At 31.5% G+C, this 17,540-nt stretch overlaps 1 protein-coding gene across 1 annotated transcript; it reads left to right on the top strand.

Annotated features, from left to right (window-relative positions):
- Nucleotides 1–7,179: 7,179 nt before the first annotated feature.
- On the top strand, nucleotides 7,180–14,615 carry LOC132749566 (mitogen-activated protein kinase 14-like; the record flags this gene model as incomplete). The annotated part of the gene is made up of 8 exons (XM_060739377.1): nucleotides 7,180–7,462; nucleotides 8,215–8,344; nucleotides 8,848–8,906; nucleotides 10,260–10,371; nucleotides 11,195–11,227; nucleotides 12,664–12,733; nucleotides 13,114–13,185; nucleotides 14,536–14,615. Coding segments are annotated over exons 1-8 (681 nt in total), but the record flags the coding sequence as incomplete, so codon positions are not given.
- Between the last annotated feature and the right edge of the window lie 2,925 nt (nucleotides 14,616–17,540).

The raw sequence follows: 17,540 nt of genomic DNA, 5'->3' as shown, positions 1-17,540 counted from the left end.
AAATTTTAACAAAGCTGAAGACAGTTGCCGAAGGTACTAGTATGTTAAAATTGTCTTCGAATACAGAGTCTGATTTATATAACATTTGCTTACAGATTGGACTTCAATCTTCCATCTTTGGATGAACTGATCTCGAAGTTTGGACTTAACAATAATACAGCAAACCTCTTTTTTTATGGAGAAAATGTGATTTCTTAATAAACTGACAACAGCATTGTAGATCAAAGCATAGAAGGCGCTGGATTTGTTTGGATCTCAGAATGTCAGAAAGGTGAAGGTTGTGAGATTATAAACCAATTTGTTTTTGTAAAGTGCCATCAATGCTTTCCAGTGTTTTAACTGTAGTAAATTGGCTATAAGACTAATTGCAACACTGATATTGGTCAATTCAATGTTTATTTGACTTAAAAAAAAAAATGAGTTGCCTCAAATGGGATTTGAACTCCAGACCTCTCGATTCATAAGCGAGCCTGCAAACCCCTCGGCCACGGTGAAGTTATAAGAAAACCATATTATTCTAAATTAGGGTTTGTAGATATTAGGGTTTGTAGATGTTTAACACAGATGTTAATAATCATGGAGCTTACTGTAAGCATGTATATCTATAAAGAATGAAACAATATTAGAAATCTTCGACAATTCAGGAACTACTTTGCTTGAAAATTAATGCGCCTGTCATTTGACAATCGTTACACATTGATCTCTCCTGAATTTTTCGGCGTTAGTGTACATATAAAGGGAAGTAGCCGCTTCAAAAAAGTGGACTACTTTAGGCATTTGCAATTAACAGCATTAGACTCTGAAATTTCGGTACCATTATTTGTTTGGTCTGACGACCAAAACAAATAATAAAACTATATAAACGTAATGAATATCCAATGTAAAGCGACGTTACAAACGTGTAGTATTATAAATAGCGACGTTACAAACGTGCAGTATTATAAATACCGACATTACAAACGTGCAGTATTATAAATACCGACACCACAATTAAACGTACGTGCAATATTATAAATAGCAACGTTTCAAACGTGCAGTATTATAAATAGTTACGTTACAAACGTGCAGTATTATAAATACCGACATTACAAACGTGCAGTATTATAAATACCGACACCACAATTAAACGTACGTGCAGTATTATAAATGAGCCGTGTCATGACAAAACCAACATAGTAGGTTTGCGACCAGCATGGATCCTGATCAGACTGCGCGGATGAGCAGACTGGTCTGGATCCATGCTGGTCGCAAACACACTATGTTGGTTTTGTCATGACACAGCTCAAATAGTGACATCACAAACGTACAGTATTATAAATAGCGACGTTACAGTCGTGCAGTATTATAAATAGCGACATTAAAACCTTGCAGTATTATAAATACATGCATTTACTATATACTTATGAGTGAAATATTATTGAAATAAAATGCGTATTTTAATTGTCCGTATTTTCACTGTAAAAAATTATTTTTCACTAAGTGAAACATATTTTTCTTTTTAATAACATTTTACTTTTCATTTTGTTTTTATTCTAAAATTTGTCATTTAATTATATATTGGCTTCTTTGCTGTAATCTACCTTAATTTATATGGGCTTATTTGCTCTAGATAATCTACCTTACTGTAATGTACCAATATTCCCCAAAAACCAAACTACACAAAAGTGAGATCAGGATGGCAACCAGTGGATGGATCATTGGATCGCACATCAAAATCAAAAGTGTACATTAAATTTTAATGAATAAATGAACTGTTAAAGTCAAATACATATTTTAAAGTTTATATGCCTGTTAAAAGTTATCATTGTTGCCTTGATAGTATTTTCTTCTGTAATTTTAATTTCTGGGAAGGGCTTACAATCTAATGTTGTAAGAACTTGTTGCCTAACCCATTTGCATTTTGATATACATGTATACTCATTATTTGTATAATATGTTTGTAAACATGTATTTAATGCAATAAAATATGTTTAAACTAAATCGAAATAATATATCCAAATCGGTGAGTTTATCGCTTGATAAAATGACTGTCGTTCGGTTGCGCATCATTGTATCAACCGGGCTACGTCTTCGTAATAAAATTCCTCGCATCCACACTCCAAGCAGTGATTTTGCGATATTGAGCGATAAAATCACTGTTTGTGATATACCTTATTTCTAAAATATATCCCCAACAATGATTTTATCGCTAAATAATATCATTGTTTAGAGTCCGAATGCGAGGAATTATATCACGAGTGCGTAGACCGAGTGAAATGATCGATATGCGCATCCAAACGACAAGCAGTGACTTTAATTATCAAGCCAAAAAAGTGAATCAATATTGTTAAAAAAGAGGAAATTAATACATGCTATTCAAAATGATTCTGATATAAACTCAGATAAATAATGCACTTAAAAGCAAGTTCGAAATTTAAATACTGTTCTTATAAGCTGGATGATATAATCAAACAATGTGACAAAAAAAAACAAAAACAACCTGCTTTAGTCGTTTGTAGTTTTCCATCGGCCAATTAAATCGTTAATGGTACTTCTCTAAACTTAAAAGAATCACGAACTTTCAAACCTATTTAACGTCCGTCATAAATACATGTAATGACATTTCGCCTTACAAGTCATTTTACTTTAATATCTATGTTAAGGGCTCTCGAATGTTGTTTTCACAATTAAAGCCCTAAGAAAATAAGCCTTTTTAAATGTGTCATTCATTGTACAAAAAAGCCATTTGCTAATAAAAATAAAGGAAAGTTGTCCCTGTTTATGAATACAAAACATCAGTGCAATATATTTCTTTATTTTTTGATCATTATAATGTCGGTTCTAGCAAAATACCTTAATTAATACACTTTTCTTTGAATTGCGGTAACATAACGCATCTTTTATGAAATAGAGCCATACAGACTTCGGTTGATGCTGTTGTTGATATTTCCAAGTTTTTCCCTGCTTTCTCATTAAGTGGGCATATTAGCATTATCTAGCCACGTGGGAAATAACAAACTATCAAATGGTGTTTAATGGCAATACCATACTATAAGGTATGGCCTCTATTTATTATTTTAAACAAAACATGTGCAAAGAATAGTACAAACATCAATATTATGCAAATTAATACAATGTAGAAAATACACATGTAGAAATATCAATTAATTGAATTCTACTATAATAAACAGTTATTTCATATGTGGTTTTGGCCTGGGGTGGAGGGGATAGTGTTTTGAACTGTTGCCCAAGGCCGTAGGCAACTGGTTGAGTGTTCCCAAATCACGTTTGCAATAACTGTTTTATTACCTGATCAATTACTGTTTAAGATAGAGAAAAAACAGAATCCCTAAAGAAAGTCCCAACACAACAAAATTGAAAATGTTGCAGGCTCGGTTTGATTGAGCCTGTTCATGGACGGTACTGGAACGTGCAAGTTACCGTCCACGCCCCCTAGCAGAAAACAATGGGCGGAACTAAATAAAATGGAATTTTGAAAGGGGATCTGAGGTTATGAGATATATATATATCACAGATAATTTAAAAAGCAGGCAACATATCGTAAGGGTGATTATACAGTATTCAAGTAGGAATACTGGAACCACCCAAGTTGAAAATGGCCAAATAGAAGAAAAGTAAATTAAAAGTACCACATAACATGTATACACAACAATAATGTTGTGCTGAACGATCTTCAAGGATCGGAAATATAACATCATTGATTAAATGTACGGGGAGACTTTTTACAGCCGCCACACGGCACAAATAACATAGAGAAAAACAGAATCCCTAAAGAAAGTCCCAACACAACAAAATTGAAAATGTTGCAGGCTCGGTTTGATTGAGCTTGTTCATGGACGGTACTGGAAAGTGCAAGTTACCGTCCACGCCCCCTAGCACCGGCTTAAGCAGAATTCAACATTTAACACGAAAATGGTGAAATTTTGAATTTAGAAACATCCGCAGATGTGTTCATACGGCGGTTATCATGGAACCTTCAATGTGACACAGTAGTGCCATTCCATGAAAAGCGGCGTATGGTCCCCAAGTAAAAAAATGCTTTTGCCCTAAACGAGAAAACAATGGGCGGAACTAAATAAAATGGAATTTTGAAAGGGGATCTGAGGTTATGAAGCCTGCATATCAAACAGTACTTGTAGAAAAAAAAAGGAACAAGAAAATAATTTTTCAAATATGTTTTCAAGTATGTTAATAATTAAACTTAAACTCCTGATAAGTTTTGTCAATTAAAGTAACTCACCGGTATTACACTTCCTATGTTGCCATCTGTCACAAGCATCACAAGTGACTGCCTCCTACCTTTTATACACAACATTATGAAAGAAAAATCAATTATGATAGAAATATCCCTCTGTATCAGTATCAAGAAAGCACTCAAATGTTCTATATTTTTGCACAACATAATATGCATATGATCTTGAAAATAAATGTTAAACTTTAATGGAAATTAAACTTTAATGGAAAAGACAGCAATTTGAAATGTGAAGTCAATCCCTTCAAAAAGTTGATAAGAGCAAAAAGACTTTGAATATTTTAAAGTAAAAATATAAGTTCAAAAAGGAAATAGCTCTTTAAAAAGATGCTAGAGTTATGAGTCATGCATGATGTGAGTAATGACAAAAAACAATTAATTATCTTAAGTCTAGAGTAAATAACATTTATAATAAAGAAGATAATACTAAAAACTCAATTTACAAATGAATTCTTAGTTTAAAAAATGGCATGGAGATAATTCTAGGAATGCAGGAGCTTGCGTTTTATAACTCTTATCCATATAACAAGAAGTTATAGTAAAAAAATAACATTTGTTAATATAAATTCAATAATTCTGGAAATAGCCACGCTAGAGTCATAAACCTTGTCACACAACATGCGGGTAATTATAAGAAATATTTATCATACACCCGTGCCGATTTTGCGACTCCGTAAATATGGTATTGCACGACTTGGCGTTATACAAACATATAGTACGTGTTAAGGTAGTACACCCCTAATGCAATGTCTCCACTTTGAAGAGTATTCAAATAGGCTAAAATCACTGTAAAGTGTATTGTAACTGAGGGGGCGTGGGTTCAAACCCCAGAAGAGGCAATTTTTTTCTTTCTTTTTTTTCTTTTTAACATTTTTTATTAATCTCTCAGACCCCCTATGGAAGAAAAAAGTGTTTTATTTTAATTATATAATTATTGTAGGTATTTATTTACTAAATAATGCAAAATTTAATAGCAAATATGATACCAGATATTTTCAAAGTTTAATAAAATAAAAACTAAACGGTAAAAGTATTTTATATTTTGCAAGACCAACCAATATACATTAAAGAAAATTTAGGCAAACTTTGAAAATAGCCCCTCATTTTGGAAAATTTTAGGGATATTTTAAATAAGGCTTTTTATATAGGGAAATGGTCAAATTAGTGTTAAAAGTGGGTGGTAGGGTTACATTTTTATACATATTAAAAACATTTCGTTTAAAAACAATAATTCTGCTTGTTTAATTTGTTACCTAAATGTCAATATTTATTTCTTAACAATGAGCAAAAGGATTACATTTTTCATAATGATGATATTATAGATTATTTAGAGTTTCCTCATGTCTGAAAAAAATCCCTTCTAATGGCAAAGTTTTAGTTCATAAAAATGTCCGTAACTCATTAACCACACGGTAAATTTTGTTTAAATTTTGCATACAGGTGACATTTAAGGCATATAAGTGTCCTATGTTGTCAAATTTACAATTCCTTATAGTGCCCATTAGGGGTGTACTACCTTAAGACGCGCTAAATGTTAGCATTACAGTATACGCGTATCAGTAAAAAAAATACTATTTTTTCACTTTAAGCGGTCTTTATTTTGGGTGTGTGATAAATAGAATATTAAAATTCATGGGGAAATAATTCTTGCAATATAGGTGCTAGAGTTATATAAACATTGTTACATCACGGAGTTATGTAAATCCGTGGTTACATAAGATGTGGTTAATGACAAGGAACATATATTTGAAGTATGAAATTGATCCCTTAAGAAATAAAGAAGCAACATTAAAAATAATATATTTTAAGGAAAATTCTAAGTTCAAGGGGAGATAAATCTGAAAATATTGGTACTAGAGTTATGATGAACCTTGTCACGTAAGATGTGGTTGATGATAAAAGGAACATATATTTGTAGTTTGAAGTTGATACTTTAAGAAATGAAAAAGTTATAGTGAAAAATAATTTACTGCACCAAAACTTTAATCTTAAATCTGGACGCAGAGCAACTGTCAATAAACTTCGTACAGTCGAGCTAATAAGAACAAATAAGGATTGCAGTCGAATGACATATCCCTAGCCGTTAATTGTCATTTGTAGAAAATGCACACTGAGGCTAGGCTTCGATTTTAGTAGCTAGAAACAATTCCGTCCAATAGTAGGGAAAAGGTTGCACGGACACACGCACTGACAAGTGACATTACCATATTTCTCATCTGAGGATAATTATATTGACAGTTTTTCTTTGAAAGAGTCCTTTATAAATTGGGGTCGTTATTCTACCGGAGGTCATTGTTCTATGAACATTATGGTCATTTTTCAACGTGTAGGGGAGTCATAATATTATGACCGCAAGGGGGGTTTTATTTTATATAAAATATTGACCGGGGTTCATTATTTTATGGGGTCACTTTACAACGTTACACCGGTCTTTATGCGATTTATGGACTGGATGACGTCATATTAAATATAGAATGGAGTATGCAAATGAAGTATAATATTTAAATTTTAATTTTCATATAAGCAATATATGTAAAAAAAATGCTCATCAGTTAAACATCCTCAAAAGAATCGGCCACAACTTAGACCAAACAAATAGGTTAACAGTCTTTCATTCTTTTATATTGTCTAACTTTAATTTTGTCCTATGTCATGGCATTTTTGTTCAGAAAATAATACTAAAAAGATGGAAAACTGCAGGAAAGATCTCTTAGGTTTGTCTATCATGATTTTAATTCTACTTATGAAGATATGTTGAAAAAAGTTAATATACCAACTCTAAAAATAAGAAGGATGAGAGCTATATTTCTAGACTTTTTGTGTCTTTACTATTCTTTGTGGTATTATTCTATATTTGCTGTGTTTCAAGAGAGCCTGTTGGACTGGTGTGTATTTTGATAGAACGAGAGGGTGTTATAAAACAAAGTATTAATACCCAGTCCACATCTGTCCGTTCGTCTTGAACAAAATCCGGAAGTTTAAGGAAAGGCGAAACAAAAATTAAGTTAAAACTTAAACCAACTTTACTCTGTGTTGCTGCAACATTGAACTGTCATTGTGTTGTGCGTATACAATTCACGACTAAATGGCCGGTAGGCAACATTTAAAGGACGGGTTTTACCGTGTAGAACTAAACAAAACTGTTTGGGAGGTTCCAAATCGTTACCAGTTTCTCAGCCCAGTAGGGTCTGGCGCATACGGACAAGTATGGTAAGTCTACTTGTCAGATTTTTATTTTTTTGTAAAAATAAGTGAAAGATTAAATAATTGAACAAGGTGCCTTCATGTTGCATGTCAATTTGAATCGTTAATCAGCTAAAGGAAAGATGAGAATGCTTTGTTATAAACTTACTGAGTACAACCACAGGGACTTGGCACAGTGTTGGGATAGTCTAGAACAAAATATAATCTGTATAGATAATATATAGACAAAGGGTAAAAATACGCCAAATCGTCTGAATGCCACCACAGACACTAGGGGTATGGAGCTTAAAACGCCTCTAAAATCCAAATAAAATGCATATTTGTCAATGATCCCAGCACATGTACTTATCATATATCATAAATATAAAAAAAACTTAACATAAGCCGATTTGAAAAAAAAAAAATCAAAATTAGCTCTAATTTACTCCATATACAAAATCTTTTGACAAATTAAAATTGGCCCCCAGCTGTGTCGTATAAGATGAGCACCAGGCAGTCTGGCTATAGTTGGAGCCATTCGTATTATATTGGTTCCATTCTTCGAAGTTTGGAGCCAATTTTGAATTTGTAAAAATTTCCTGTATAAACTTATAATTTTACTTTAAAAACTTGATCTACCTTTTGCTCTTATCATTTTTGTAGCTAAAGGGATTCAAATTTCAAATTGTTGTCTTTTCCATTAGAGCATAGAAATGTCATAACATAACATTCATGCTTTACTTACTAGATATATAAATGTTTTTATAATACATTTACAGTTCTGCTGTGGACAAAAAGACAAACCATAAAGTAGCTATAAAGAAGTTGTCAAGGCCCTTTCAATCTGCAATACATGCAAAACGTACATACAGAGAACTACGTATGTTAAAACATATGCAGCATGAAAATGTGAGTATCCAGCATGAAAATGTGAGTATCTTTTCGGTACTTTATAATCATTAATCATTAATGAGTAACTGAATATATTCTGTGAAGCCAACCCCCCCTCCTCATAAGTGTTTTAATTAAGTTAGTGTGACATAATGGGGTGGCAGTGTTTATAAATTTTTCTTCTTATATAAAATTCAAAAAATACAACTTGTACATACATTTTAAGAATTTCTTCTTTATTCTGTCATATATTTTGAACCTCATGAAGGATATTTGTTATCTGTTTGATTTGCAGAAACCTAATTTGAAGTGCCTAACTTTAAGGTCTAGCTATATGCCCAATGTTGAATGTTACAACTGGCAGTGTTGTTTCTGCTTAGAATCTTTTGATCAACTTAACTTTATCCCATTAACATGAGATGGATAACTCACATTTTAGGTCCTCTACTTCTTAATCAAGACAAAAGTTTAAGGTCTATGTTCAGCCAGTAATTTTCTATATTTTTTTTTTTGTATTCAAGGTTATTGGATTGCTAGATGTTTTCACGCCAACAGAGACTTTTGAAGATTTTGATGAAGTGTAAGTTAGTCTCTTCTGCTTAGTATGATATACATAATAGTTAAACAAGTAGTTTAATAATGTACTTGTAAAGAGCACACCTGAGTACATAGTGTCCAGAGGTCAGGTTTTGTAATAGCATGCTGTCTGCCATGATACGTTTCTTGTTATCCACAATTCACAATGTCTCCTGAATCAATTTTGACTTAATAATATTTTCATTGGAATATTTTTGGGTGGCCCTCTACAAATGTTATATCAATGATTTCAATCTAAGGTTGATTGTTACAATGACTTGTATAAGGAACACACATTAAAATTCTTCTCCAAAACTGCAATACATAGAACTTGCAAACTTTGCATGTAGCATCACCTTCAAGAGTTAAATAAACCTTGTCTTAATAGCCAAAATTGATCCGGCACTAGGTTTCAGTCACTATTTTTACTCAGACAGGTATAGAAAAAAATCTGCTTGTGTGTGCTTAAGGCCTAGGGTGTAAATACTTGGTATGTGGCACTGTCTACTAAATAATAAATTACACGAACCTTTGCCCTTGGATCAAAAATGACTTTGACCCATGGGCACTTGAGTTAATCAGTTATTCAGGAAACTGAAATAAAACATCTTTTGCTCAGAATCAACAAGGCTTAGGATTTTTGCATGTATCTTATTTTCATCAACATTGAGAAGTGGGGAGGAAAAAAAACACCTTTTTTTTTTTGAAAAAGAAATTAAAAAGAAATAAAAGCTTGATATAAATCATAATACATGTATATAGGATACTGCATAATTTTTATAGAATTTTCCTACGGGTCACTTGGTTTTCATGTACGTAGACTGGAAACTAATGGAAAAATAAATTTTAAATCTTGTCTGAAACTGCTCAACCTATAGCTCAGATATTTGGTATGTAGCATTGCCTGTAGGATTCTTCTAAACATGAATGAGTCACAGATCTATTTTCAAATTTGAAGGATTGCGACTTTGTTCGAAACAGTGGAATCTCAGATGGGGCAATTTTGAGTCATCATTACTTTATAAAATTGAGATTTGTGTGTATTTGTGAACTATTTTTAATTCATATACAGGGTTGTCATTAAGAGGCGGCAGGAGGCCAAAATGCCTGTCTCAAATGCATTATGGGCCGCCTCAAAACTAAGAAAACACTCTTTGTTATGCATGATAAAGACAGAAATGACCGCCTCAAATTCAAAACAAACCTTCTGCAAAAAATGTTAATGACAACCCTGCATATATATGTTATATATGTCCATAGAAAAACATACTATTTTGGTTCTTTATTAGCTTGAATATGAGAAATAGTGTTGTGTGTTCCTAAACTTACTATTAAAATATTGCTTCTATGTTTTCAGGTACATGGTGACAGCTTTAATGGGTGCAGATATGAACAATATTATAAAAACACAGAGACTTAGCGATGATCATGTTCAATTTCTTATTTATCAAGTGCTGCGAGCAATGAAGGTAAATTCAATATTGTTTTGTACAGTTAATCTATGAAAAATGCTTTAAGTGTATAAAGCAATATAAAACTGATGCCTGTGATTATTGTTTGAATTTTGAATAAGAATTATTCAAAAAACCTGTATGAAAGAAATACATTAAAAGTTGTTATAAAAGTTGCTGAGGTGATATATGAGAGAATAGAGCCTTAATTAGATAAATATAACCCGAGGCAATAGCCAGAAACTTGTATAAAAAATTTGAAATTATGCAAATTGATTTGGCATTGATCAAGTTCATAAGAAAACCCCGGAACTTTATACATTTTTCAGAGAGGCACCAGAAATAAGGCACACATAAATAAGGTGATATCATACCTTCAATTGCTATGTGAATGTTATTGAGGAAAAAATCCAAGTGTAAAGTCCATATAGCAGTGTCATTTTAATTAATTTTGTTTTTTAAATGATGACATTTGAATTAGAGAAAAATGCCATAAAGAACAAAATGCAACATTCAAACATGACCCGCATTTTTTCTCTAAGGATCCAAAGCATGTGTTATTATGCAATAAAATCACTGTTGATGTTCTATATTTAGATACAAAATGTAGGTGAAGTAACCATAAAAAATGCAACACACTAAAGATAAGTTTGGAAACAAATCGGGCCCAATTAAGCTTGTTATAAGGTGTGGCAGCATTTATTTGTTGATGTCATTATTACAAGATTTATACACTGATTAAACACGTCATCATAAAATATTATTAATTCAATTCTTACAATATGAAACGATGCTTTACATTATGTATGATAAGTTAACAAAAGTTTTTTTTTTATTTCAGTATATCCATTCAGCAGGAAAATTATTACACAGGGTAAGCATTTACTAATTTTTTGAACTTAAATGTATAGAAAAGAAGTCAAGAAAACAAGATTGAAGATATTGTACTTTGCAAAATTATGCTCCTCAACATGTTTTGATATTTCTTACTTTCTCAGGGTTTATTCAACTCTGCCTTATAGCAACAATAATTAAATTTTTTCCTTCTGCATAATTGGATCCAGTTTGCTCTCTTCACATTTGTTACATAAAACAGTGGTTGACCAAAAAAGATGGATTTTGACCATGCACCACAGGAATTATTTTTAGGTGGTCCACTCAAGAAGTTGTATAAATTGTTTTCAGTCTGATGGATAAGTAGATCAAGGGCCAGAGGAATTTTTACATTTTTGAAACTTGAGACATCTATAATAAAAGCGTAGTATATAGCAGTAAAATAATGTGAAAAGCATCAAATCATGGTTGGTTTTACAGGTCTGACTATTAGAGACAATTGTTATCATATTAAAGCGGGCTATTTGTTATGATATAAGTAACTTTTTACTTTCAGGATTTTAAAACCAAGCCAATATAGCTGTGAATGAAGATTGTGAATTAAAGGTAATGATCTTGCTTATAGTGACATAGATTAGTTGTTTTCAGTCAAAATATATGTCCTTGTAAGTAAAGTTAATATTGACTTTTTTTACACAAATGGTATGAGGCAGACAACATTTACTTTACATTATAATTGGTAATTACACAACATTCTTTGTTGTTTTTAATGAAAAACTAAACACTGTCACTTGTTAATTGCATCAGGTAACACAATCAAAAATGCTGCATATATGTTGAATAAAAGTGATAAAATTGAATATTATCAAATATTTAATTTTACTCATGAAATAAAGTGCTATATCAGCAAAATATATAACATATTTGTGAGAGAAAAAAACAAATATGAAAAATAAATATGAAAGCGGGGAACTTGTATTTATTTTGGGACTACTTCCTCTGAAGTTTCTCTGTTGCCATCAATGGCTTGAGCTATTCATTTCATCATCAGAAATTATCTGCTTATGGTTTTCAATATGGTTAAAGATGGCTGTGATAAATTGTGTATTGAATTCAAACCGCATAACATGGATGACACCATATATTCAACCAATGTGTTACCGCATGCTGTACAATTGCAACTGCGTAGCAAATACGTGTATTTGTAAAGAATTTTTTTCCTCAAAGGTACAATTAGATGTTGTTTTTTTGTTTTCGAGAAATATGGAATATATTTCACTCGCTGATTTGACTCATGAAAAATAAATGAAATCACATGCTCATATTTCGTGAAAACATTTTTCCATATTTCACTCAAACGAACAAATATCCTCATTGTCTTAAATATATATTATTAAGAATATGCAAATATGACATGTTTGTTGGACAGATATTGGATTTTGGGCTGGCACGTTCACACAGACGATCAGATGACAGGGTATGTGGCTACACGTTGGTATCGAGCACCAGAAATTAATGCTCAATTGGATGCATTATAATCAAACAGGTATCTTCTAGTTCATCTTATTTAATGATATAGTCTGTCTGGCTGTTTCAGACTAATCACAATTATTTCATTGAAGTTTTTTAGTAAGGCATTGTTCTACCACAGAACCTAATATTTTTATATATTTATAGTGGCATGTAGTAAAGTTCACCTGAATTGGGAAAGTTCTTGTAAAATGCAATCATTTTGAATATGTCAAGAGAAAGTTATGTATGGAGAATATTCAGAATTGTTATATAACACAGAGATACTGCAATATTGAATTGTTCTGTTAATGTAAACAGATGGTTATATACATGGACGTAGAATTTTTATCTAACACATTTTATGTCTGTAAATGACACTGGGGAGAAATGGACATATGTATTGTATATTTTTAGTTGATGTATGGTCAGTGGGTTGTATAATGGCAGAGATGTTGACTGGTAGACCATTGTTTCCTGGCACAGATCGTATCCTATTATACACACTATATTTTAAACTTATTATAGTCATACACGCATTGATATATATGCATATGATTTTAGAATTTCATGAAATGTCACAAGGTTTTTTAACATACGGATCAGTTTGAAAATCAAATATTTAAAATTTAGTACAGTATAAAGATTACCTGTTGAAGAATTTAGATAATTAGTTTTTAGTCCCCTACCGGTTTAACCGGAGGGGACTTTAGGTTTACCGTCCGTCTGTCTGTCCGTCAGTCTGTCCGTCCACAAAACTGGATCCCGTGATAACGCAAAAAGTACTAAAAATATTTTTATGAAACTTGATATATGGATAGATGGCAGTATGGAGATTATGCACATCCTTTTCTTTTTCTTCCTATGTTGAAAATTCTGGTTGCTATGGCAACAAATAGCCTGAATTTCAAGATTTCTGATTTAAATTTTTCAGCTTTTTCACTATAAGTTCTTTATTTCTTAAGGTGTTTACTTCAAACTTTAAATAAACAGTAGTTTCTGGTCATCAACCCACATCATTTGTTGACAAGGTTTACAACTTCTGGCACAAAAAAAATTATCAGTATTACCTCCCTTGAACTTAGAATTTTTTATGAAAAAAAAGTTGTCTTTTTTAAATAACTTCTTTATTTCCTAATGTATCTACTTCAAACTTCATATATATGTTTCTTATTATCACTCAACATTTTTTTGAGAAGGTTAAATACTCTAGCAAGACTATTTCCAGAATTATGTCCCCGTTGTACTTAGATTTTTTTTTTCGAGAATTGGTTTTTTTTTTACTCCAACTTCTTCATTCCTTATAGGATTTACTTTAAAATCCCACATGGTAATAAATGAACAAGGTTGTATAAACATAATTTCCTTACTTAGGCAGGGAAACATAACACATTACTGTTGATATAGACAAACTTAGAACTCAAAAAAGATTTAAGTTCATTCATGTCATTCATTCACTGGTAAAAATTGAATGGCCAATGGCCCATCAGAATGTTGCTGGGGTTCTAACCGGTTAGGGGACTTATGGATTGCTTGCAACTATGATAATTGCATTTAGTAATTTTAATGAAGAAATAGAAGATTTGAATAATACACACGTAGATTTTAGAATGCATCGTGATTCATTTTTTTTTTTTAGAAAAAAAAACTTCCAAATACTTGTTATACTTCCTCTATTGGCTTTTTGGTTTCCTCATTATTTTGGACTTTATTGTGTGATGTATTTCAAAACAAGTTGGTACTGCATATCTTTATAATGTAAATAAGTACTTAAAGTAGCTTATACAGGGAAGAAAATAGATTAATTGGTATTTGAACAATTTCCTTAATGCTGTGAAGACATAGATCAGTTAACTAGGATACTATCACTGGTGGGCACACCATCTGACAATCTCTTAGACAAGATCAGTAGTACTGAGGTAAATCTTGTAGTACATATACATGTCTGTCAGCATCTTCCTTACCACACAATAATATATCTCACATAAACCACAACTAGATCTAACTCAGCTCCTTGTGTACAAAATTAATACTTCCAAAAATTGCTTAATTAATATCAATTAAAAAGCTTTTACTGTTTTATTTGTTCTAGTTAAACCAAAACAAATGTTTTAATTTCAAGCATATGGCATGATGTAGTAATTTTTGCAGCAGATGTTTTAGTCCACAAGTTACAATCATGTGCAAAGAGTAGTGAATAAGTATTAAGATCTTTGTAACAAGTACTGAATAAGTTAAAGTTAAAGAATTATTGTTACCTTCACAATTAAAGCTAGAAGTAAAGATTGTAGTATCTGGAAATGGACTCATCTACTGAATTTGTGAACCTTTTTTTCAACTATTTTTGTTCAGGGGGTATTATAAGGTAGCTTCTTACTTCTGTTGCCTTTGAATTAGTGTCCTAGAAAATTAAAACTGTCTGTATTTTTCTAAACTTTTGATATAGAGTGCCATTTTCTGATTTTAGCGGCTATAGAAATGCTTTCTGACTTATCTATAATTTATTATCTGCATGTGTAGATGTTTAGTTTAGAAGATTTAAGATAGAAATAAAGTTTATTCGAATTTTTTGTTCTGATCGTTTAGGGTGTTTGAAAGAGAGGACATAACTTTTGTAATATTGATATAACGGCGACTCCCTTCAAAGCAAAAGATATTTCAGTGTTTATTAGTGAGCTTTCTTCTCATTATTCTAATATCTTACAGTATGATCCTGGTAAAACAATGTTTAGTAAAAGGTTTTATTTTTCTACATTTTTTTAAATATTTCTATTAAATTTAAAATAGAACATTGTATCAATAATGAAGTGTTATTGTATAGATAACCTGCAATCTTGTTATATCTCATAAATGTATATTCACACCCAATATATAATAACTTAGTAGGTCTCTATCCGTTTTAATATTTGAATAACCTTCAATAAGCTTGCATATTACATTACTGACTAATGTCAAAGTTACTTTCAAGTCCATCCCTTTACTGATTTTACCTCCCCTTATTTGTAACATAACAAACAGATAGCATTGTGCTTCATTGATATAGTCTTGTAAATTAATTATGAAAATATTGATTTTATTTTGATCATGCTTCTTAATTTATCAAGGTAATGTCTTGTAAGAAAACTTTCATTTGTCAATTTTTTGCCAACATTAATTTTGTTTTTAATGTTTTATCATTATTGACAAATTTAATGAAATATTAAGGAATCAAAATTGACCATTTTACCATATTGCTTATTCCCTTGAACAAAGTGATAAACATTAAAAACTGAAAAAAGAAATATGTGTGTCATGATTTCATAAGAAAGGTGACAACCATTAAAAAAAATGGCCGACTTTTTAAAAATTGCATGTAGCATGACTGTTACACTGTTTTTGATCTCGTATTTGACTATACATATGTTTAGGATCAGTATGTCACAAATGTTTATCACTGAAAAGTACCTTCACATACAAATATAATTTTTTTTTGTAATAATATTTGAGCACTTAATGATCAAATTAAACATAATCACACAGAATTAAATCAATCAAAAACCACAAATTAGAGAGAAATTCAAAATAACTTTTTAAATAAGTATGGACTGAACAGCAAACAGTGCAGACAGTGATCAGACAACATGAATGTTAATCTTGGTATGCTCTGGTTGTATGTGTAGAATCTTGCTGGCTAATGGTTTCAGAAATTATTTTGTGTTTTCCTCTGCTAAGCTATTAAATGTTGTTCTAGAGATCATAAATGAACTATGTGTTTGTTGCTGCTGTGGTACAGCACAAGAAACCAGCAAAAATCACTGACAACACTGAGGTTGTTGAAAAGACACTTGAGAAATAAAGTAATTGTCAACATATGTAGCTCTGACTATGGCATGGTCAGACTAAAAAAGAGGTAATTACCCAAGATAAGATAAATAGAGGATATTGAATGAGTGTAAGTTCAATACTGAATTTATTGCACGGGCCTATAGTATAACCCTAACATTTAGCGCGTCTTTACACTATGTTTGTATATCGCTAATGATGTCACGTCAAAATATATTGACGGCCGTGCAATACCATTTTTAGGGAGTCGCAAAATCGGCACAGGTGTGTGATTAAAGATTGTTTGTACCTTAACTTGTAACAGATATTGATCAGCTTACGAAAATTTTGTCCTTAGTTGGTTCACCATTGTGAGAAACTACTAGCTAAGATCAGTAGTGAAAGAGGTACCGTATAATACTTACACTGCACTTTTATATTCTCTATTCCCCCATATGTATTTATATCTAAGGGCTGTCATTGATGGATAATTTTGTATGGATTTATCGATAGCCAAATATCAACGAAATATCAATCTTTGAAAATGAAAATAGATAGCGCAGTGGAAATTATTTGAATGGAAATCATTTGAATATATGATATAAACTTCTTCATCATGGTGTTGTGGATGCTTGTATAAGTCATCACATTACTAACGATTACTAAAAGACATTCAGGGGTTCAAGTATCGAGATAGAGTGGCGGAAGAATGACCCCTGTTCGAGACTAAATAGAGAGAAAATTTGCAGAAGGCAGGGAATTAGGGAAGTTTTAAATTGTATTGAATATTCTTCAGTTGTTTAAATCAATATTAAATTGAAATGTTGGGATTAAGTGATGTTCCGATTGTCGCAAGTCGCCGATGAAATTAGTTACTGTTATGTAAAAGCGACAATAATCGATTCACAAAAAAATTTGTTCTGTGACGTCGTTCGAAGATGTTTTAAAAGTATCAAAGAGAATAATTCTGGACGGTAATTTTTCTTTTTAGGAAACACCTCGCTGATCACAAAAAATAATCTCAGAGACAAATTTGGAAGTTG

Source organism: Ruditapes philippinarum, unplaced genomic scaffold (genome assembly GCF_026571515.1).
Source record: "Ruditapes philippinarum isolate M1 unplaced genomic scaffold, ASM2657151v2 ctg2301_1_1_1_1, whole genome shotgun sequence".
Lineage (NCBI taxonomy): Eukaryota > Metazoa > Mollusca > Bivalvia > Venerida > Veneridae > Ruditapes > Ruditapes philippinarum.
The sequence above is the reverse complement of the archived record's forward strand: the minus strand, read 5'-3'. Positions and strand labels throughout refer to the sequence as shown.